The sequence below is a fragment of the Macrotis lagotis genome, chromosome 6 (assembly GCF_037893015.1).
Source record: "Macrotis lagotis isolate mMagLag1 chromosome 6, bilby.v1.9.chrom.fasta, whole genome shotgun sequence".
Lineage (NCBI taxonomy): Eukaryota > Metazoa > Chordata > Mammalia > Peramelemorphia > Peramelidae > Macrotis > Macrotis lagotis.
In genome coordinates, this window is record NC_133663.1 from 37,946,207 (window position 1) to 37,968,643 (window position 22,437).

The 22,437-nt window shown below is 40.1% G+C and overlaps 1 protein-coding gene across 4 annotated transcripts in view; it reads right to left on the reverse strand.

Moving 5' to 3' along the window:
• Positions 1 to 3,959: 3,959 nt before the first annotated feature.
• TBL1XR1 (TBL1X/Y related 1) overlaps positions 3,960 to 22,437 on the reverse strand; it is a 131,774-nt gene continuing 113,296 nt past the window's right edge. For all 4 annotated transcript variants that reach the window (XM_074190957.1, XM_074190955.1, XM_074190954.1 and 1 more), the window contains 12 exons: positions 21,058 to 21,283; positions 19,874 to 20,006; positions 19,543 to 19,684; positions 17,784 to 17,847; positions 17,580 to 17,677; positions 14,867 to 14,927; positions 13,247 to 13,368; positions 13,004 to 13,078; positions 11,823 to 11,950; positions 10,796 to 10,961; positions 8,816 to 8,917; positions 3,960 to 8,570 (listed from right to left, as the gene is read on the reverse strand). In XM_074190957.1, the coding sequence (XP_074047058.1) occupies positions 8,544 to 8,570; positions 8,816 to 8,917; positions 10,796 to 10,961; positions 11,823 to 11,950; positions 13,004 to 13,078; positions 13,247 to 13,368; positions 14,867 to 14,927; positions 17,580 to 17,677; positions 17,784 to 17,847; positions 19,543 to 19,684; positions 19,874 to 20,006; positions 21,058 to 21,226 (1,287 nt within the window). In that variant the 5' untranslated portion in view covers positions 21,227 to 21,283 and the 3' untranslated portion in view covers positions 3,960 to 8,543. The remainder of the gene's footprint in view (positions 8,571 to 8,815; positions 8,918 to 10,795; positions 10,962 to 11,822; positions 11,951 to 13,003; positions 13,079 to 13,246; positions 13,369 to 14,866; positions 14,928 to 17,579; positions 17,678 to 17,783; positions 17,848 to 19,542; positions 19,685 to 19,873; positions 20,007 to 21,057; positions 21,284 to 22,437) is intronic.

A 22,437-nucleotide genomic window follows, 5' to 3' on the forward strand; every position in this document is an offset into this window, starting at 1 on the left:
CTGCAAAGATCCACTGAGAACACATCGCAAACTGGTTATACAGCAATTATCTGCCCCAGTACCTATAAAAGGTTGAAAGCATTTGAATTCTTTAACTTCTTCCTTGAAGTTGTTGGCAAAAATCACTGCCTCTTTGTGGAAGGTCAAGATCAAGATAACTGGAGAAAACAGGTCAAGACAGCATTGGACGCCTGTTGACTTTCTCAGCTTGGCTCCTTAATGACAAGTCAGGCATGAGTCTGTCCAGATCGAAATATAATAGGGCAGTTAGACTTCAGAATGGAAAAACAAAGACTCACATCACAAAGACAAAATTATGTTTCATTTTGACCTCCATCAAAATGGCAGACATTTATGTTCTCGGTGAAGAGAACTACCCATTTAAGACCTGTGATTTTATGAGTCCTCTTCCAACTCATAGATCTCGTTATCTATAACGTTGTGGCTTATAAAGGAGGCTCAGGAGGGTTCAATCTTGCCCAGGCCACACAAGTGTTGGGCTGGCTTTGAATTTATGTCTTTCTGACTCCCAAAGGTGGATGGCTGATGTTGATATGATCTGAGGCTACACAAAGGCCAACGGGATCAGATCAGTCACCTTCCCCTCATTCTCTGACCTAATAATGGTATTAGAGCCTTAAATAAGACATTTTGCAATCTTAGATGGTATCCAAAAATAGCAAAGATAGAGACACAGTTGTAAAAACTTAAGAACTCAAGAGGGACAGCTAAAATAATCTCTGAAAAACACAATCTTGCTAAAAATCCCTTAGCCCCAAATGCCAGTTTAAACAAGAGTTGATAGCAAACTCTACATTCTGGTCAAGTTTAGTTAATTGCTAATGTCCATTGCCCCTTGCCCATCTCTTTTCCTTTCCTCAAACTTCAGAGACTCATCTACCCCACTCTGCCTTTCAAATAAATACTTCCCTTCTCCAAGGCCCAGTTCAACTGCAGTCCCCACTCACAGTAGCTCAAAAATGAAAAATTTTCTCTGAGCATTTGTCTAGCTATTTTGTGCCCCCTCATTAGAGTCTTGGGCACAAGGAGAGTCTGAAAGTATTTCATAAACTTTACAAACCATCTAAGTGAGCATTCTTTCTCTTCTTCCTTGCCAGCCCAGTGATCCTACAAAACAGGAGGGAATGGAATGCCTTCTTGAGAGTAGAATTTTTTTTTTGTTTTTGATCTTATAGTGGATATGTATGTTGTGTGTGTGTGTGTGTGTGTGTGTGTGTGTATAGTTTTGTCTTCTATATAGTGGATGACAACAAATGTACCTGCAGAACTGGATGGTAGGTACTTGTTGATCTGGCATCCACGGTGCTACTGCCTTATTCAAGTGGTTGTGATCAATTTTTTTCAACAATTTGGCAGAACATTTTTCTGTACTCCTAAGTCACTATATGTTTCTAAATGTGCAGGCATGTCACATAATCTAAATAAAATCCATCTCGATCATTCACGCCAACAGCACCCAAGATGGTTTGAAAGTAGGAGGCATTGATATATAAAGACAGGACCACTGCTTCTTTACCTGGAGTGTTTGAAGCTTATCTGTCACTGGCTGTCATTGCTAGAGGCCAGGTAGCTACTTTAGAATCTTGGGGATCCCCTCAAGAGATTTTCTCCTTCAGACTTCTTTTGTTATTGTTTTTGGCATCATGGATCTTTTTTGGCAGTCAGGATGTCTATGAACCCATTTCTCAGAATTAAGTTTTTAAATGTGTAAAATGAAATACATAGGATTATAAAATAAATTTGTTATACTAGTTATCAAAACCTTAAAAAAATACTGTTTACAGGCTCTTGGTTAAGGCCTCTTCCTCCATAAACTAAAAGATTCTCCCGACCACTCAAATTTCTTCAATTATGTCAGATACCACACCATACAGGACAGGCTCTGTCCCCCATTTATCTGGCAAGTAACACTGGCTCCTTGAGTACTTCTTCCACATGCCAATATTTATATATTTATAATAAATCTTCTCAAACCGATTTAAGACGATTTTGCCTGCCCTCTTCAATGGAGGACGGGGATAGGATTTAACCTACCCATTCTGATGACTGAGTGGCTTCTTCACAACCATTTGTTCTTGGGTTCTGTGCCTCTCAGGCCCTGGTCTCAAGCTATCATAAAGACTCTCTCTCTGGTAGTTTCTCTATATTGTTTCGTTTTGCTAATTTTTTTAATGTGCTGTGGACTAGGAAATTAATTAACCAAGCTTATTAAACCTGGTCATTAGGTAAGTCAAATAGGTGAGTGGAGACCTAAGAAGTCAAAGTTTGTGGCTTCCAGGAGAAAGAAACTATCCTGGTGAGATAAGGTTCTCTCAAATATAGGCTCCAGCTAAGTGAAAGCATCACTGTATTTCTCTTGCAGCCTTCCTTCTTTTCTTATTTCAGTGTTATGGCCCGCCTACTCAAATTCTGCCTATGGTCAAAAAACCCCCAGGATTTCTGTTTTCGACCGGGTAACAAATAATTTGTTGAATGTATTTTAAAAGATAAAGAAATTTCAAGGAATTCCTATAAAAATTTTAATACAAAATATTACAAGCTAGAACAAATCAGCGTGGATTTATGACATTTGATAAGCACAGAAACACAAGTAGAGGGTTAACATTTCATTGATGACTTGGAGATACTGATAATAAGCCTAGATACTGCAGTGAGAGGCACCATTAAACTTATTTTCACACAAATAGATTGGGAAAAGAGCAGAACCCAATTGACATATAAGAACTATAATTTTTTAATAGTGAGAAAACCAAAAATATCCCTATCTCTGCATATAATTGGAAGCAATTAGTTGTACCATGTGTATATGTGGACTTCTCCACTAGTGATCCTCAGTTCCATTTCAAAGGCTTAATATGTAATGGATTGGCTACAGTCTGTGTCATGCAGTCAAAGATAAGTCACTGATTGAAAAAAGGAAAAAATATAACTGTAGTTTTCCTAACATAGGCTAAGGTTATGGTCAAGTAATAGTTGTAAACAATTATGCTTTTCTTAGAGTCCTCAATTCAACCCAAAAGCTTTAAGGGAAAGGATGGTTACGTAAACATTCACATGCACACGAGGATCAATGGTTTGGGAACACCTCCACGGGGGAGTTAAAAAGGTTTTAACTTCAGTGAAAAGCCAGAAACTACTGCCTATTGGATGTCATCTTCAGACATGGTGTTAAATCAACATTTAGTCTGTTTTAAAGGGAACAACAGTACACCTGGCTAGCTGAGGGTGGCACCAAAGAAAAGGTTATCGATTTGAAAACTTTCATGAGGAGGGAATTGGACCAAAGAGGGTGTAAGGGAGAGGACAGCATCTTGAACACAAGAAAAATCCTTTCCTGTACATCTAGTAGCGCTTGGGAAGGTTGAGAGAGCCCAAGGACCCTTCAGTGTACATTAAACAGTTGAGTTCATTGAGGCAACACTGAAGCATTCATAGCAACTACCTATTCCTCAAATGACTGGATGCTCTCTTTAGTTCTATAAGAGAGTGAAATCCAGATTAATTTCAGATCCTTTCTCTTACTCCTCAGTGCTTTCAAACTACTAATTGTATTGGAGGAAATGGAAAAGTGTCAAATTGTAATTTGATCTAAGGAGTTGGACTGTTTTAAAATTGTGCTCATGCATCTTGAAAAAACACCACGACAGTTTCTAATTTCCTGGTGGAATTTCTTATCTATTTTACACGGGTACATGTGAGACAATCGACATGCTCTGTTATGATAGCTAACTTAGAGCAAAATAAGTTTATTCTACAATAGAACATTAAAGGAATAAAAATCAAGTCAAATGTAAACAAGAAGTTGTAAACAAGAAGAAATTATAACACCCCTCTCTCTTGACCAGTAAATATTCTATACAAACTACATATGTATCAAAAAATTTATATTTATATTTATATTTTTATATATATATTTATATATATATACACAGCCAACATAATATCAAAATATATTTTATTCTGGACCTCTTTCAGATCTGATTCAAATTACAGTTGTCAGAGCAATACAATGCAAATGGAAACTGCAACAGGGACATGTGCCTCCGAGGGTTGGGGGCATCGGGGTAAGCCATTGTGATGGAGAACCAAAATACATCCTAAGTGTAATTCACATGGTCCAGGACAGCCTAGAACGCCTCTGTCAGTCTCCTTAGACAATCATCATGAAAACTGAATCAAAGTCCTTTAACAAGTACAAAAAAACTGTCATGGGCTGGTTTACACTTTTGACAACAGTTGTAAGTTAACTGGATAACTAAAGAAATGATGCAGACGTTTGAATCCAGTGCTATAGGTAGGCTCACAGAATTAGACCCAAAGGATTTGTAAAATCAAAATTAAAACCATTACAACTACAATGTCAAAGTCAGGAGAGGAAAAAAAAATTACTTCTGTATTCAAGGATTATAGAGCCACAAAATACAGCCTTTTAAAAAAAAGAAAAGAAAAAGAAAGAAATGGATAAGCACACTGGACTAGATATTACATGCAGAATGTTTTCCTGAACTTATCCACAAATTCCAAAAAACATTATGAAATAGCTTACTAGGAAAAAAGGCATGCCCTAAGTCATCACCCTGCATCAACATTGTAAACTTAGAGGCGGAAAACAATGCTATACCTCCTCAGACTACTGATCTAAGAGGTTCTATCTCTAAATCAGTGTATTGGAAAAAAAAACACAAACCCAACATAACTTGAACTTCTCACTTAAAAAAAATTCTCTTCTCTACCTTTAACCAGATTTATTTTAAGAAAGAAACTCTTGAAACTGAATTGTGATACTTCAGAGCTCTCACTGAAAGAAAAGGGCATCCCTAACTTCCCTCCCTACCCTCCACCCCTTTCCCTCCAAGAGAAAGCGTTCAGGGTCTCTTGTTAATTTGCTGCTGTTCCCTAAATATGGACATTTGCTGCCATGCCACAATGGTGGTCCACCAAAAAGAGGGTTTCCTGGCACCTTCCAGGTGTGACCTATGAGTAGGATGCATGTGCCTGCCGCCCACCCCTCCGCCAGCCCTGGCCTCGGCCCGTCGAGTCCACCCTTGACTCTGCCCTCGACCAAACCATTCTACCTAACAAAGCTAGCTCCTTAAAAATAGTCATCTCTCATTAAATAATCTATTTGGACGTAAAGCGGGGAAAGGAAAAAAAGGAGTGCTTTAAAAGTGAAGTGACATCAGCACAAATCTTTGGCCTTTCTCGTGACATCTGTACATGTCAAAAAGCAAGAAACCTTCCCATACTCCTTCCTTCCATCTGGTGATTCCTGCATTTTGCACCATAATTAGTTGTTGAACCACAAAGGGAGGCACTTTTAGTATTTGTAAAAGATGTTTCATCCTAAATCACATCTAACACTAGAGAATTGCTCATCACAACTGGATTATCAATAATAATAATAATAAACTAAGACCTACTTTTTAAAATTTATCATGGCCTAAAATACATCGGAAAGTCAACGAAGGGAACAGGTTCCACATTAACAGGAGAGGGAGTACCCCTGGGAAAAACGTGGCTTCCTTCCCTCCGTGGACACGAATGATTCATGCGTAAGCTCTAGGAATGAATGGAAACGTGACTGCTCCTTACTCTACTAGCCCCCGGAAGTTTTCAGCCCCCTCCCTATGATAACAAGCTCATCGGCCTGGCCTCTACTGAGCCGATCAGAGGGTAATCCTACTCAAATCCCAGAATGAGCATCTCCTCCTACAAGAACGACTAACATTTCAGTTATCAGCCCTTGGGGAATGCGTCAGGGGGAGGAAGCTGGGGGCGACCAACGAACCAACCAGGAGCTCCATAAATACAGTACTGCACAAGGCTGTGAAACTTCGTCTCTGGCCAGTACACTTATGTTCTAGACTCTTTTTTTATTCTTTTTTTTTTTAAACAGCTTAGGAGCAGCATCGTGGCACATCAGCAGGCAATGATGATATTGAGGACAGCAGCAAAAATAAATAAATAATCCAATGTTCATTAAAGAGCCCAGGCCTACTGCATGGATACCTCTCAGTAAGATGAGACTTCAGGGAAATAAAGCTCTGTATTTAAAACTGTGTAGGGTTCCTATTATGGACTTTTTTTTCTATAAGGAAAATAGCCAAAGATAAAAAAAAAAGGAAAATGACAATAGCATAAAAATGGAGCTGTCTATGCTGGCAGCCATATTGCAGAATTCCTTGACTATCTTTTTATAATTGGCTGAAAAAACCAGTCTGTAACTGTATGCAAATGAATCAATTGTCTGTATCAAAATACAAAAGGACTATCAATAATCACCTCTGACTTTCAGATTTAAATTCAGTGCAATTGACAATGCATCGCTAAAGGAAAACGCAGCTTAAACATATCCAAAACATTTGTGTCTATTCCTGGGAGCACATTTAAAAATTATTGCACAGATTTTTTTTATTTTTTTACTTTTTTTAAACAACAACAGAGGTCAGCCACGGACACAGACCTCCACCAATAAAAGCAGGATGTCCAAGTGCCAGATACTCAGTCTATGAGGTTTCCTACATAACTCACAATTGTTCTAGACAGGCCATGTCAGAACCATTGTGGATGACTGCCTTTCTGGATAATGAATTTTTAAAAAATGGTGTGATTTAGAATAGATTCCCCACTAATAACTGGGGTACAGAGAACAATGAATGTGGGATCAAATGTATTCTCTTTACCAAAGGCCAATGCTATCCTACCTTAGCAGAGTGAAGACTTGCTTCAAGTCATATTCATTTTTAAAAATAGCAGAAAATCAATGGCAAAAAAAAAAAGCTGCATTATTTGGGTTAAATCCATTTATGCCTAAACTAAGAACAAAGTAGATTAACTTTTCTAAAGCAAAAATAGTCACAAAATCATTAGTGATTGAAATAGTGTTCTAAAATGGTTAACTTTGCAAAGCTCTGTGATAGAAGTCATTCCTTAATTCAAACATCTGTGACCTAAATTGAACAACTATAACTCTTTGAAATTTAGAGCCTTGGAATCTGGCATGAAACATGAAGTGACCCCTTTCCTTTCCACAGCACACACACAAACATGATATGCTCAATTTACAAAAGAAATTTCAGCATACCTGGTGGTCACGTGGGCAAAACAAAAGTTTGCTATCTGTTGAGGAAAATACTTGATATTGTAAACAGACTAAAGGACAATATAGTAGTGATTAATAAAAAATAGCAGCTTACACCTACTTATACTTGGAAAAAATATAGCCATAAGTTATAATAAACTGCAGAATCAGAGCAGCAGAAACATTAGTGCAAGTATTATTTTTTTTAATAAGCTGAATCACTGCTATTTAAACACACCTTAAAGCAAGTCTTCTGTTCTAAAGATTTCTTTTGATACTAAGGTAGTAAACATTTTTGCCACATAATGGCAGTGTTATCAAATATATGCCAAAGGTATTTTGATTTATATAAAGAAAATTGACGTGAGATTTTTATTTTTAATACTGGAATTTGGTTACATTATATATCGTAGCTCCTACACATATGATGGATACCGGATACCCGGTAGAAGCTAATAGACCCTTGTCCAGAAAGATTTTTATCTCTTAAAAACAAAACAAAACAAAACAAAAAAAAACCCCAGAATGCTACTTTGCTCCTTTTCACAATAGTGCACAACTCAACCATAATCAGCTATGGTCTTGAAGCAACAAGATTTTTTTTTAAATGCAGCTCTTGTATTTGTAAATTTAAAAAAAAAATTGTGCCCTTCGATTCTTAAGTTTGGCAGAAATATGTCCCAAATGAGAAACTTCTGCATTTCAGCCACACCACCAGAAAAACCAGAGCAGAATACCCTTTACAAATAATGTATTTTCTTGATTAACATGACCAATGTCACATTTTAGATATATTTTTTCTAAAATCACCCTTCACCCCAACACACAACCAATGGAAAATGGGCTCTGAGAGCCACAGACCTGACCAAATATTATTTGGTCTCTTCAAAAGAATGCATTAAAATAGTTTTAAAAGAACTTTTTTTTATGTTTAAAAGGTGAAAAAATAAAAACAAGAAACAATTTACTCCCTTACTTCCTGCATCCATAAACAAAACCAAAAAGGTTTGGAAAACCAGAATGTTTACATTTGTCCTTTTTCTCTGTACACATAAACAGCTCAACTATTGAGGGAAATTAATTAAAAAAACAAAAGAATGCGATCCATCAGACTGATTAGTTGGGGGACGTGGGGGGCTGCTATTCATTCGTCTCTCCATTCGCGCAGGGACGGTCTGCTTCCTAGAGGCGCCTGCCTGGGCTCTTCTACAGTGCCATGCCAGCACCTGGCGAACAGGATCCACCGCTGGACCCACGCTGCCAACCTCTTCAGGGCGTCGTTTTGCTTTGCTTCTATACAGTGTACGTCGAGCTTGCTTGTGGGTTTGGCTGTAGTGGACTGGCCATGGTTCCAGTGGGACTAGAGCAGTACATGGGTCAGGGACAGTCATTTTGGCTATGTACACATTCATAGTCGGTCCATGGCTTCCAACTAGTAGCACTATTTCCGTAGGTCTAGCACACAAACCTGCAGCAAACAAAGGTTTTGACAAATTAAAATGATCAGGGTGGGGCCTCAGGAGCCAGGGGAGCCCTACTCCAGCCCAGGGTCAGGTGTTTCACCAGCCCATCTAAGGTTTGGCTCCTAGTTTGTGCTTTCCCAGGCAACATGAACTATCCAAAAGCACTAGACCATGGAGTGGATGGCCTTTAAGAAAGGCCAAGACCCCCCAGCCATCCCCCCCGGGGCAGGGAGGTGCCTTCCCCACTTACTGAACCATCTGATGCACTGGCTCCAACCTTGTCTCCAGCTGCGTTCCAGCAAACCTCAAATATTCCACCTGTTCCCCTATAGCTATGAACTAGGGCACCCGTCTAGAGAGACCATGCAAAAAGAAAAAAGTCACATTAACGAGGTTCAGGAGTTGCAGTACAGCACCATAAAGACACCCCTGCCTTGACCCGCCCTGGGAGAGCCTCCCGAGCGGCTGGCCAGGTCGGGCCACACACTGGAGGTGGACAAGGGGACACGTGGTCATCAGGACCCTTTGGAATGACTCCATGCTGGGCACAGCCCCAGGGCCTTGGAGATCTTACATGAAGACCAGCGGCCTTGGCCCGGAAGAGACCGGGTGGCACCAGTCCAACCCCACACAAAGAGGCTGAATGATGTGTTCAAGGCACTCAAGTAACAGAGGCAAAAGAGGTATTGGAACTCAGATCCTCTAAGCTCCAATATAGGGCTCTTCTACTTTCCACTGGACATGAGCACACAATAGAACAGAAGAACATAATTCTTAACAAAGCAACAAAGAGTAAAAAGTGCTGAATTATGGAAAATGTTCTAATCAAGTCAACAAGTCACTTCCCCACATCTCCCAGGGTCTCCCCACAAGAAGACTAAGAGGAAGTAAGCTCCCCCCGCCCCCATCCCGGAGAAGCTTATGAGGAAACAAGAGAACACCAAGCATCACAGGGACCCATTCCAGGGAGGACCTCAGCCATCTGGACAGACAGGTCTGATGGGGATGAGGTTTGAGGCCATTTCTGGGAGGTTGCCTATATTGCCCTCCCTCAAGAAAGTCCAGGAGCTGATAGGAGCCACAAGCAGATGGGTGACCCTGGGCAAGTCACTGGACCTGTCTGCCTCCATTTCAATTCACATGCAAGTCAGACATCTCCCCTGGTGTCACTGGAACTTTTCAAAAAGGAACAACAAACAATGATACATTCCCTTTTTCAGATACTCCAAAATCTATCCGCAAACTCCAAGGGACTCCAGATTGAATATCTAGTCTATATCATATTTCTTTCCTCTATTAATTTAAAATTTTTATTTTTTCTCAGTTAGACATTAAAACAATCCAAATTGAGTTTCAAATTATCTCTATCAAGACTGTCTTCTATTTAAAAAAAATTTTATTTTCATTTTCATTTCCAAGTTCTCTTTCTTTTTGTACCCTCCTGCTACCCACTGAGAAGGCAAGAAGTGCAATATCTACAATAGGTATGAAGTCATCCAATGCACATTTCCACTTTAGTCACATTGGAGAGGGGAAAAGCACTTTCCTGCTTGTGGGAAGGAGAAGGGTTTGAGAGAGGAAGAGAATCTGCAATTGCAATAATCAAATTAAACTTAAAACAAATAAAGAATCTTTTCCTGGGCAGGAAGATTTGCATTCATGGGTGGATAGAAAAAAGGAAATAAATGCCCCAAAGGGGCTAAAGATGACCAGGAATCAACTTTTAAAAATCTCATTCCAAGCCCTCTTTCTCCTCATGTGATCTCAGGCAGTGAAGGGGACCAGCACTGTCACTGGCACCCCTAGTTCTGGCGGTCACAAGGGGGGACACTCAGTGACTCAGGAAGCCTGACCTTATCCTGGTGAAGTCACTGGGGAGGCTAAGGGGGGAGGGCAAGCTGGGGACAGGTGGGCTTCCAAGGAGACCTTCAGGCCCTAAGACTACCAGAGTGGGGGCTTGAGGCCCCACCATCGTAAAGGCCCCATCAGATTTAAGTCCTGGTCCTTTGGAAGCCACAGGCTCAGGACAGGCCATGACCGGGGACAATCCTTGTCATTCTGACTGAAGAAGAGGCCCCAGGGAAGGGAAGGAGGCCCCAGGGAAGGGAAGGAGGCCCCAGGGAAGGGAAGGAGGCCCCTCTGGGCAACGTTCTGCAGGACTCCTGCCCTCATTCTTGTCAGTCCTCCCAAGTCCCAGGCAAAGCAGCAGGTGCCAGGGTCCGAGGCTTACCTGCGTGTTCCAGATGTGCACACACTTGTCAAAGGAGCCACTGGCCAGGTACCGGCCGTCAGGACTGAAGGCCACGCTGTACACGGGCTCTTGGTGCTTGGTCAGAGTGTGGATACAGATGCCCCGGTCCACATCCCATAACCGGACAGTCGAATCAAAGGATGCACTGTGAGGGCCAGAGAGAAGGGGGTTTCAGCATCGGGGTCCAGGAATCCTGAGCCCTGACCTGAAAGGGAGGTGCAGAAGCAGCCTTTTCTGGCAGCTCAGCTTCCAGGGGACCCAAGAGTTAAGACTCCCTGGAGAAACCCAATTAACAGAGAAAGTTAATGGCCCCAACAGTGGGCAGCCAGGGAGGGGGTCCAGGGCTCTGCAGGGGCTGGAGATTACAAAACACCACCCCTTCCACTCATAAAATCCCAGTCATCCACAACCATGAGCACTGGATCCAGTCAATCCTGATGTTGCAGAGAAAGAAGTGTTTGCAAGGAGGACAATTACGTTTATATTTTCTTTTTAAATTCATCTATTCTTCAAAATCTTTTTGTTTATTTGTTTTTCCAACAACATGTGACAAGTTTTCACCAGTCTTTTTTTTTTTTAACAAAGTTTTGAGTTTGGTGTTTTGTCTGTATTTTCTTCATTACTCTATACAGCTTTAGAAATAAGAGTATCTTATCCCTTGACTTCAGAAGAAGACCTTCTTAAAATACATTTTGAAGATTAGACTTTCTTTCAGAGTTAGGCAGATAATGTATTGAGGTCACTCTAACTCCCTTAGAACTGGAGAAGAACTTAGAGAACATTTAACCTAACACCTTTATTTTCCAGACAGAGAAAGCGAGGGAGAAAGGGGAGCCCAGATTCCCAGCCGGCTCTTCTCTCCCTTGAAATCCAAGCTGCTAATGCTGCCTCTGCAGACGGAGAATGGCAATTTCAGGAAATGTCTAAGAAGTAACCTTATTTGGGAAACACAGCAACAGCAACAACAAAAATCCCCAAACCCACTGTTTTGCAGCTCAAATAATACCTGGCTAGCATGAGGTTGGCATTTGGATTGTTTGTTCCTGGTCCTGTTGGACTCCATTTGATAGTATAAATTTCTTTATTATGGGCTTGCAAATCATGGACACAACTCTCCTGTTTCATACTCCATATCTAAAAGAGAAAAAAAGACTGTTAGAGGAGGAATGGCATTAAAAGGTCCCTGACATTTTATACATGGGCAAGTGGCTGAGGACAGGCTAGAAGGGGACAGTGAAATGCTCAGCTGGTTCAAACAGCAGAGGAGACAAATGCCTGCAGGGCCTCGGAGGGAGGGAGGAAGTGGGCCAGGGTGGGAACCCCAGGAGAGGTCTGAAACCCTTTAACCTGACTTGCTGGGTGGGATACGTTTATATTTCCGCCTATCTAAAGAGCCAGGAGCTTGGGAGACTTCATTTCTTCACTGTAATTACAGATCAATAATCACAGGCAGGCAGAAAACTGCTCTTTTCTTCTTTCAATATATTTCTCAGCTCATGGCACAGAAGCTACAAAAGGCTCAGTTTTTATGGTAATTACTAATAGTGAGGGTAACAGAAGGAAGCCCTGTTTGCAGTGAGGATGAGGATGCTCTGGAGAGATTTCAGTCAGGTGACTTAACCAGAAAATTGGGGTGCTTGACAAACAGCTCGGCAAATCTATGATTTGAAGAAGCAGGGGTTTAAAAGGTGTGCTCCTTGATAGCTTAGGAGAGGACTTATAAAATATGGTAGGAGAAAACAAGTTTGCAAAGTACTGGTAAAGCTTTATTAAGGCAGTTTTTATCTTAGTCTATATATTAAAACATTCTCAAAAATATTGTGACAATATTTGAATGTTATATCTACAAGTCAAAAATATTAACAGTGAAAGCCTATTTCTGCATAAGGGTAAAAAAATCTCAAACTGCCCTTATAATCAAATCATTTTTGCATACCCATTATGGACTTGAAATGTCAAAATACCCACCTTCTACTGAAAGGATGTCTTCTGTCAAAAACTTTCACATATAATATACTTTAGAAAGAGTAATGAAAAAATATAAAATACGAAAGACTAAACTATCTAAAAGGAAAACAGGCCCCAAATGGCTGGGCTTAAAAACAGCACATTAGGAATTTGAGAGCTTTTGAATAATCTCCACATCCCTAAGAAAGAAACAAAAATAAAAGCCTGCATTTAAATTACCTTTAAAGTCATGTCATCAGAGCAGGAAGCCAGAAGGTTACCAGTTGGGTCCCATTTGATAGCGTTCACTTCATTCTAAAAATAAACAATCATATTTAAAGTTTTCATCTTAACAAGAAAACAAAGTTTAATACAACTTCCCCCCCAAATGTCAACCATGTATTTTAAAACATCCAACTTGTAAACATTAAGTTACAAAAGACCATATCCAAACCACAGGAACCAAGACAAAGGGTTTCTTACTGTGTGTCCCTGGAATGTTTTAATAGGCCTATCTTGTCCTAATTTACAGACATGAATGCACATATCGGTGCTGCAAGAGGCAAAGGTGTTGTTGCTCTGCCAGTCCACGTCCAGGGCCGGTGCTGGGAAGCAGAAGGGAAAGTGTTAGTTGCACAGCAGGATTCTTAACAGGTAACTGAAGAGGCAACAAAAAAGTAAACTCTTCTCATTTATTTTACAATTTTTAAGTTCAGAAAAGGAGACATTTCAAGGTATCCAACTGCTGTCCATTTAAGCTTAGACAACTCCTCTATGCAGCATGGATGGCACAGGGTAGAGTCAATCCCTTCTGAGTCTAAATAAAGGCTAAGTTTCCTCTATGCTGAAATATGAGAAAAGGCTGTGATGAAGACAGCCAGAGGGCAGGACTGCACTGGGCCTCCCAAAGGAGCCTACGACTGACTCTCGGGAGGGGAGTACCACCGGTTGGTGATCGCAGCTCCATCCAAGAGGGTGATAAAATCAGGGCAGAGTGGGGGAGAACTACAGAAAGAATCTTGCTTTTATCATGAGGTACAGAATATGCAACAGGGAGGTGGAGGGTAGTGGTCATGGTAGCAGTAAATAATAACAGTAGGAAGAATGTCAACAACTCATATTTCTTTATCATTTAACGGTTTACAAAGTGATTTATTTATTTTTTAATTTATTTTATTTATTTATTTTATTCTCCTATTTATGTGAGGGATATGGCATTATTGTTCTCACTTTACTAATGAGAAAACTGAGGTGCAGAGAAGTGTAATGACTCGCCTACAGTTCACATAGCAATGACCAGGCCTGGCCTCATCCACTCTTCCTCATCCTGGTCCAACACACCAGACCGTGGTCACAACTGTGTGAAACTGTTAGCCGTCACATAAAAAAAACTCTTCAAAGACTCAAGGCAAGATGTCTTATCATTTGTCATTAGAGTCAACCACACTGAAAATAAGAGACAGGGGGACAAACCAACCCACTAATGTCTGTTTCCCACTTCTTTGGGTTCAGAGCAATGAAATACCTAATAGGACTAACTCAAGTACCCTAGAACTGGTGAGAATTTCCAGCAAAATGGTTATTAACTGTGCATCCTTATATGAAATAAATAAGCAACATCACATGAACAGACCATCTGATTGATATGCGCTAAGATTGTAAGAGTTATATGCTGATTTCTAAATATTCTTAAAATGGAGGCAGACAGAGAGATAAATAAGTAGATAAATACAAAGACAGACTTTTTAAAGCCACACAATGCTATTCAGAAACATATCTAATTGGAAAATATCTATTCCTCAGTAAGAGATATGAAAACATAGTAGTAATAAGAATCATAAATGATGCTATTCTTTTAAAATTCAGTAACAATTTGGTCATTGTCAACTATTTTTATCTATACTATGTATATTTATCTTAGATATTATTTTTACCATAAAAATTCTTCTGTATTATTTTCTATAAGAATTTCACACAGCAAAGAAGAAGAAATGACCCTTTGAAATTCTAGGTTTTAGTGCCAAATTGTTCATATGTTAACAGTAAATTAAAAAAAAAGAAAGAGGACAAAAAGATCCATATGAATTATAAAGGAAATTTTACCTGAATGAAAAGGGAACTGCTGCTTGGCTTCACCAGTATGTGCATCCCAGATAATCGTGGTCTATATTTTTTAATTTTCAAAAGAAAAAAAAGTAATGAAATTACAAAATTGAAGAGAAAAATAAATACTGATGCCCCCTCCATACTAAACAAACTTTAAGTGATATAAAATAACAAAAACAAATTCTACTTTTAAACTTCAAACTTATTGAAAAGAATATAATCATTCTTAGCACTTGTGGAAAGAAGTCTAATATTAATTTGGAAAATTCAGATAGTCTGCATCAATGAATGCCTAGGCTGCAATATCCCTGAACAGTACGCCTTCAGTCTCTCACCATTTTTGCTACCTACCATCAAGCTTTCTTGCCACAGGAATTGAGATGATCAAGTCTGAGAAGTGCTTCTGTTTTCAAAAATCAGGAATTGCTGAAAAAAGTCACCTCCTGTTCTAGGAAGCTTTCTAGATCTTTCCTCCACCCCCCCCCCCAGTTGGACTTCTTATTAAACTTGCTTCTCTCTCTTCTGAACTTCTGGATTATTATCTCTTAAGAAGTGAAAAATCAGAGTAGGCTCCAGACATACCTACAAGGAGCCTTTCCAAAGGAGACCTTCTGAATATGCCTACTTATGCATATGCTGCTTCTCATTCACCCTCCCAAATACAAATCTGGCCTACCAGAGGCAGGCAAGCATTATTCTATCTTGTCTGTTTGCCAATGATTGGCCCAAAAGCCAGTCCATATGCTTGATCAATTTGCGTGACCAGCAGCTTGTACTAGATAGACCATTTCTGAGTTAGTCTGCAATGCTACTTCCAGGTGGACTCACTCACAGTGGGTCTAGACTAACGTGGGCCAAACATCCACTGGACAAACAATAAGCCCTTCTTTCCAAAGTGCTGTCCCAGGTGCTGAAAGAGAGGCAAGGAGGCCGAAGGGACTAAGAATCTGGTGCGGGGAATAAGGTGCACCCAAAGAACAGTAGCCCACAGAAAGGTTGATGGCAGGAAGAGCCAGATAGTGGCTTTCCAGTTACCCAGCACTTTGTAGACACAATGATCTCTCCTAAATCAAAGACCAAAACAGGTATTATTATTATTAAAACAGAGAAAGGGAAGAATAGGGAGTGGAAGTGACTTGCCCAAGACCTTATAACTATTATGTGGCAGAAGAATTTTAAATGTCAGCCTCAACAACTTAAACCTAACAATTTAAAACTCTACTTTCTATTTAGTGATAGATATAAAACAAATCACTTTTAAAAATATAAGCACAAACACAAAGATGCTTTTATGAAAATATCCTTTTAGTTTAAAAAGGACTTAAGACAAATGATTTCCTGTGTGCTTGTGTCTGAACTGTTCTTTCCCTCCCCTCCCACTCCCTTGACAGTCATACACGAGAGAATTCTTTCTACCAATGCAAATCAAAAGCTGCTTTGGAGTTTCAAGTCTCAGCGAGTTGCTGAGTAACTGAGAGGTGAACTAACACAAGTGCGGGCTCACTCAGTCTGTGTATGTCTTAGGGGGAACCTGAATCCAGATCTAATGTCAAAAAGAACTCTCTGTTTACTGTGGCATACTTCCTCTTATTTTCATTTCATTATTTCAAATAAAAACAAAACTCTGAAGTAGATGATCAAAGGACCAAAAAAAAAACCTGTGATAAGGAATTGAGTGGTCAGCTCTTGTAGGATTAGGATTATGGCTCTTGGCTGTACCACATGCAACTTTTCCTTCATTTCTCATAGTGCCCAGAACAGCTATATCACTACTTTCACTCTCTAACATCATATGGAGAAGACACTCTCCCCCACCCCAGCTTTTTTCAAGGTTAATGGGGATAAAGTGACTTGACCAAGGCCACACAGCTAGGTAATTATTAAGTGTCTGAGGTCGGATTTGAATTCAGATCCTCCTGACTCCAGGGCCGGTGCTCTATCCTCTGCAGCATCTAGCTGTACCTGGAGAAGGCACTTTATACCAAATCCTCTCCCTGAGGAAGGTTAAGTTCTTTGAAGGCCTGGGATTGTCCTTGAGCCATCAACAAGCTGTGTAGCTGTGTAATAAATAATAATTAAATTGAAAGAGCCTCATCCTTCTTAGTCTTTCCCCTTCACAGAGAAATTCTACCATGTTTCTGATACTGCTTCTTCCACATTTGGGGAAGGGGTAAAAGGAAATTTGAGGACTAAGGAGAACATTAATTATGGGTTGAAAACATTCCAGATTAATTGGTCTTGCAGAAGCTGGAATACACTGAACCTAATACTGAATCAGAAAAGGCTCAGTTATTTTTAGCCATGACTCTGGCAAACAGCTGAGAGGCATAATGTCCAGGAACCTTCATAACAAGCGCTCAGGATGCCTCTAGGCTTGATTGTATGGGGTCACCCAACAGATATACGGAAGAGAGGAAATGTAACCCACTCACTCCTGCTCACATTGCAACCAGAGTAAAATGTGGCCATAATGATGAAAGCTGAAGGGTGGTCTGCACAGAAGTATTTCTGGGAATGGCTCCATGGATCATTACAAATATCTCCACCTATGTTATAAAGACTGTAAAAAAATCTGTTCTTTGCAAATATAAACTACTTCGTATCCTAACCATTTATTATTTGCAATGTCATTAGGAGAATGAAAAAATTAAATTTCTACTAATACTTTGTAGATATTAATTTTTGCAGAAGTTATTGAATTTTCTCTTACCTTGTCCACTCCTGCACTGAGGATAAAATTTCCTTTCTTGTTCCATTTTAATGCAAAAATAGGCCCTTTATGTTGCCCCAAGGTGCTAGCAAGATTACCTGATGTTTAAGCAGACAAAAACATTTTAACTATTTGGAAGCGTGTAATACACAACAGGAAAAACGAATAGAAAATATAACTTTTTTGTTTGTTTGTTTGTTTTACCATCTTTTGTCCATATTCTGGCAAATCCATCATATGACCCAGTGGCGAGAAGCGTGCCTTCACTCTGTTAGAAAAATGGGATTTTTTTTTTTACTGATAGAATCCCAAACTAGAATGTACATTTTAAAAGAGATTATGTTTACATGTAAAGATATTCAAATTAGTATTTTATAGGATACCCTTATTTTCTTTTTTTTTCCTTCAGGGTCTGAGGGCATAGGGCCCTCACCTCTTGCCTCTTACAAGCAAAGTTAAAACTTTTTTTTATTAGTTCTTTCCCACTTGTTACCTAAATCAGAAAGAATAAAAACATAGAGGAAAAATAACAGGAAAAGCTGGCAGCTGATTTTATCACTTCTGAAATGAATAAAACAAGAGCCCTCCTCTGGGCTCAGAGAGCTTAACTCTGCCCTCAGAGGCGCAGCCCTGGAAGAAGGCTGACACGAGAGCTACAAGCCTGAAACCATGTATGGTCCTTGGGAAGGAGATGGAATGGAAGCCGTGTGTTTGAGTGCATTCCTTTTAAAGCTCCTGGAAAATAATGGGTGCATTTGAGACCTCAAGAGATCACCTAGCTCTGAAATCTGGCTCAGAGACCACAGGCTCTTGTTAAAGATAAAGACCATATAATTGGTGTCTATAAACCAATACAGTAATATTTACAGGAGGAAACTGGAGGCCAGGCCCATTAAGTGACCAGCTCAAAATGGTGACAGTAAAAAGTGGCAGGTCTAAGGTTTGAGCTCAGAGCCTGAGAGTAAATATGTATTCCCCATACGTCTCTGTTTGAAGTGCCTTCTCTACACTAAATACTTCAAGTCCCTTGTCTAGGCATCTTCCTAAAAAATACCATTTCTATCACACACACAAACCCAAACCCAACCCGCTCCCACCCCCCTGCTACACATACCCCCATCCCCATCCTGCCATCCCTTCATGTACAACTTTGGTCAGTCTCAAGTTCCTTTTTCTCTGAGAAGATCTGTCCCCTTTTGAGATCTAATGATACACTTAATGCTATTGAACCCCAACCTCAAGGTTGTATGTTCTTGCATTTTTGGACACTTTGTAGACTGCCTAGAGAAATGTTTCATGTTACATCCTACAAGTCCTAAAAGGTTGCTCTCTCCAGGTCCCATGGAATCAGTTAAAGCAGATGTCAAAGTGTACCCCCCCCCCTTGGAATGCATAAGGAAGATGTTGTAGGGAAATCTAGGAAAGCTGCTATGAAAAGTCAGAGTACAGGAAAAGAATGGAGGGTCAATGAGATCTGGACATTCAGATGACAGTCATAATTGAGTCTAGGAAATTCCTCCTTTCCCTCTCCTCTCCCCCCACCAAGGCTGACAGGGTTTTCTGAGGAGGCCTGCGGGGAGGGTGTACAGCTGCAGAGGTAGGGGTGTGAAATCTCTATGGACAGACTTGAAACTCTTCCAGTTTTCAACATAACCTGGCTAGAACTCAATAGTTCAAAAACAAGGAAGCAGTTCCTATTTTCCCCATGAAAATTTTATCCTCTTGCTATTCTCACTGGACATAGCAAAGATTTCTTAGCATAAAGAGAACTCTGACCATGACAAGGATTGTCTAAGAATGGGGAAGCTGGACCTCCCAAATCCATTTGACCTTTCATTTTATTAAGAAATCAACCAAATAACTTGTGGTTAGAAGAGTTGTGGCCATTTTAGGACACACACACACACACACATACACACGTGCACATGGTGGTAGGGGGAGGGGTCGTCGCATTTGCACTTACATTCCAATCAAGGGAGGTCACATCTTTGTTGCTGGGCACATCCTGCCCACCCTCCCTAATACAATGGCGGAGGACTAACTGGGTTGAGCCACTTGTGCTGTTTTCACTCAGATTCCATATTCTTGCTGTTGAGTCACCAGATCTATAGATCAGGAAAAATAGTTTACCACCCTCATCATTTACAAAACATTTCATTCCAGAAGAGCCCTGGTGTCCCTAAATATGACAGTCTTGAAGACTCCCCCAAGCAACACTCTGGGCTGAAGTCATAGATGTGTGCATAGAACTCTTAGAAGGGAATCCAAGCTGTGTTTCATAGTGAGAGACGTACCCCGAGGCTAGAAGGTCACTAACAGGATTCCAGGCACAGATGAACACTTCGGACTCATGACCCCGTAATACCACGGCTTTGTTTGGGGGGATTTCAACATCTCCATCCACCTCCATCATATCTGTGTGGTTATCTGAAAGAGAATTAGAAGCAGAAAAATATGATTATAAAGAAGCTGTAAAAAATCACAAATAGCAAGTGCTTTTTGACCTGTATAGCAATATGGAGCATGTAACTAGAATCTGTTTCTTAAAAGAGTAAAAGTTTGGGAATTCTGTGATATTTGCTACTTCTTCCTTCATAAAATACATTAAATATAACAAATATCCTTGACAATAAAAAAAATACAGGAATTTTTCCCCTTTGTCTTTATATTCCCAGTGCCCCCCCCACAGGAGCAGGTACTTAAGACAGAGTAGGTGGGTTGAACAGAATGAAATATTACTAATAATAAGATAACTGGTAACTCATTTAAAAATAGAAAATGAGATTTGTTGGGTTTGTTAAATCTGCTTTTTCAGGATATACTGACAATTAGGGGTGAATAATAACAGTGAAAGGATGTTTTGTCACATTAAAAGGTAGCAAATACTTTAGTTAATGATCCAATTTTCTATTTCAAACAAGAGAACTGGACAGGCCAGACAGAGTTAGGAGAGGGAGCAGGACACTTCCCCCCAATGCCGCGGATCAAACCAATACCTATTTCCTGAGTTTAACTCCACTCCCACACCATGCCTGTTTCTGCCAGTAGGGGCTGCTGAGATATCATTCTTACAGTGGGTTGGGAGAAACAGCTAGGTTATATTTAGAATTTCCTAAGGTGTTTTTGTTTTCTTTTTCTTAAACTTAGAAATAAAAAAAGGGGCTAGGAATTTTATAGGAAAGATGCATTTTCCATCAAGTGATAACCCCGATGCTTTGGCATGATAATAAATTAATGGGCAATAAGCAATGGAATGCCAGAAATAGAAAGGCTCATGCCCAAGCTGCACTCTCTTCAGCAGTGCAACAGTCAGTGAAGAAGCCGGCATGGGTGGCAAGTGGAAAAGTGTCTCCTGCCAGACTCAAACAGCCCTGAGCACGCTTCAGACCCTGGTTAGCACACTACACTTCCTGACCCACAGAGGACTTTCCCTCTCTGCTGATGCCACCTCTGCCTCCCTGGCTCACCCACAACTTACTTGCTATGCTATGGGCCCCATTTTCTTCTCCATTTGCAGTATTTTCTCCATTTTTTGTCGAACCCTGCGGATTGGTGGTGGCTGCGGCGGCGGCAGCAGCAGCTGCAGCCTGTTGTTGGGCAAGTTTATCTCTGTAGGCTTGCTGCCTGGTTTGGACCACGTCGGGCATCACGGCATCGATCAGGGACAGAGACTCTATCGGTCGTCCATCAAACAAGGTACCATCCTAAGTTTGAAAAATCAGAGAGAAGGAAAGGATTAGTTGGGTTTTAGCTGGCCATGCTCGTGGGCACTGACCCTACTGTGCACAGGATTCTGGTTGTGTTCTGGTGAACTTCTCTAAGGAAGGAGGGTAAGACAAAGACCCCATAGGGGACACCTTCAATGTTGGTTCTCAACTAAATGGTTTTAGAGAAGCACAGATGGAGCCAAAATGGGAGCTCACATGCCAATGCAAAAAAAAAAAAAAATTATTTGGTAGGCTATCCCAGATTTAGAGTTGGAATGTCCAATCCCTTTGTTTTAAAAATGAAGAAACTGAGAACTCCAGGGTTGAGTGAAGTGCCCAAGGTCACACATAAAAGTCAAGTGGCTGATCTGGGGAAATCAAACTTAAGTCTTTTCTTTCCAATTCCAAATATAGTCTTATTTGGGACTCATTTTAAATAGTTTAGTGTCAAGTAAAATAAAATAAGAACAGTTAAGGTAACTCAGTAGATAAACTGCAAACTAGCCCTGGGCAAGTCACTGCAAAATTATAATATAATGTCATTTCAATTGGTACAATCATCTTGGGATAATGATATTCTAGCACTAAAAAAAAAAAAAAATCAAACAAATGCAAAGCATAGACACACTGGAATGTTCTTAAAAAGTTGAGTCCAGTCAAAATCTTTTAGGACAGTTCATTAGGATCAGAAAATTTCATACTAGAAGTACATTGGGGGTTGGGGGGGAGTTCTTAATTTGAGTTCTATAAATGTTTTTTAAAAAAAAAAATCTTTATGTTACGTATATCTGGTTTCCTTTGTACCTTATGTATTTTTACCTCAGGCATTTAAAAGCATGATTCTGGGAAGGGGTCATAGACTTCCCATTGTCTCAAAGGAGATCTATGTACTGAAAAAAGGTTTAAGAATTCCAGACCTAGTATAATTCCCTCTGCTTCAAAGGGTCAGGAAACTTTCCTGAGGTCAAAAATGAAAGCCACAAGCAGATTAGAATCCTATTCTCTTGACTCCAGCATGTTTTTTTTTGGTTTAATGGAATTTTTATAAAGCTCCAAGCTTGAAGAGTTCATTCATTTCCTTTGTGATTACATATGGATGGCTGGGTTTGTTTGCCGAGACTTTCAGTTATAGAAATTTCAGAATACACAAC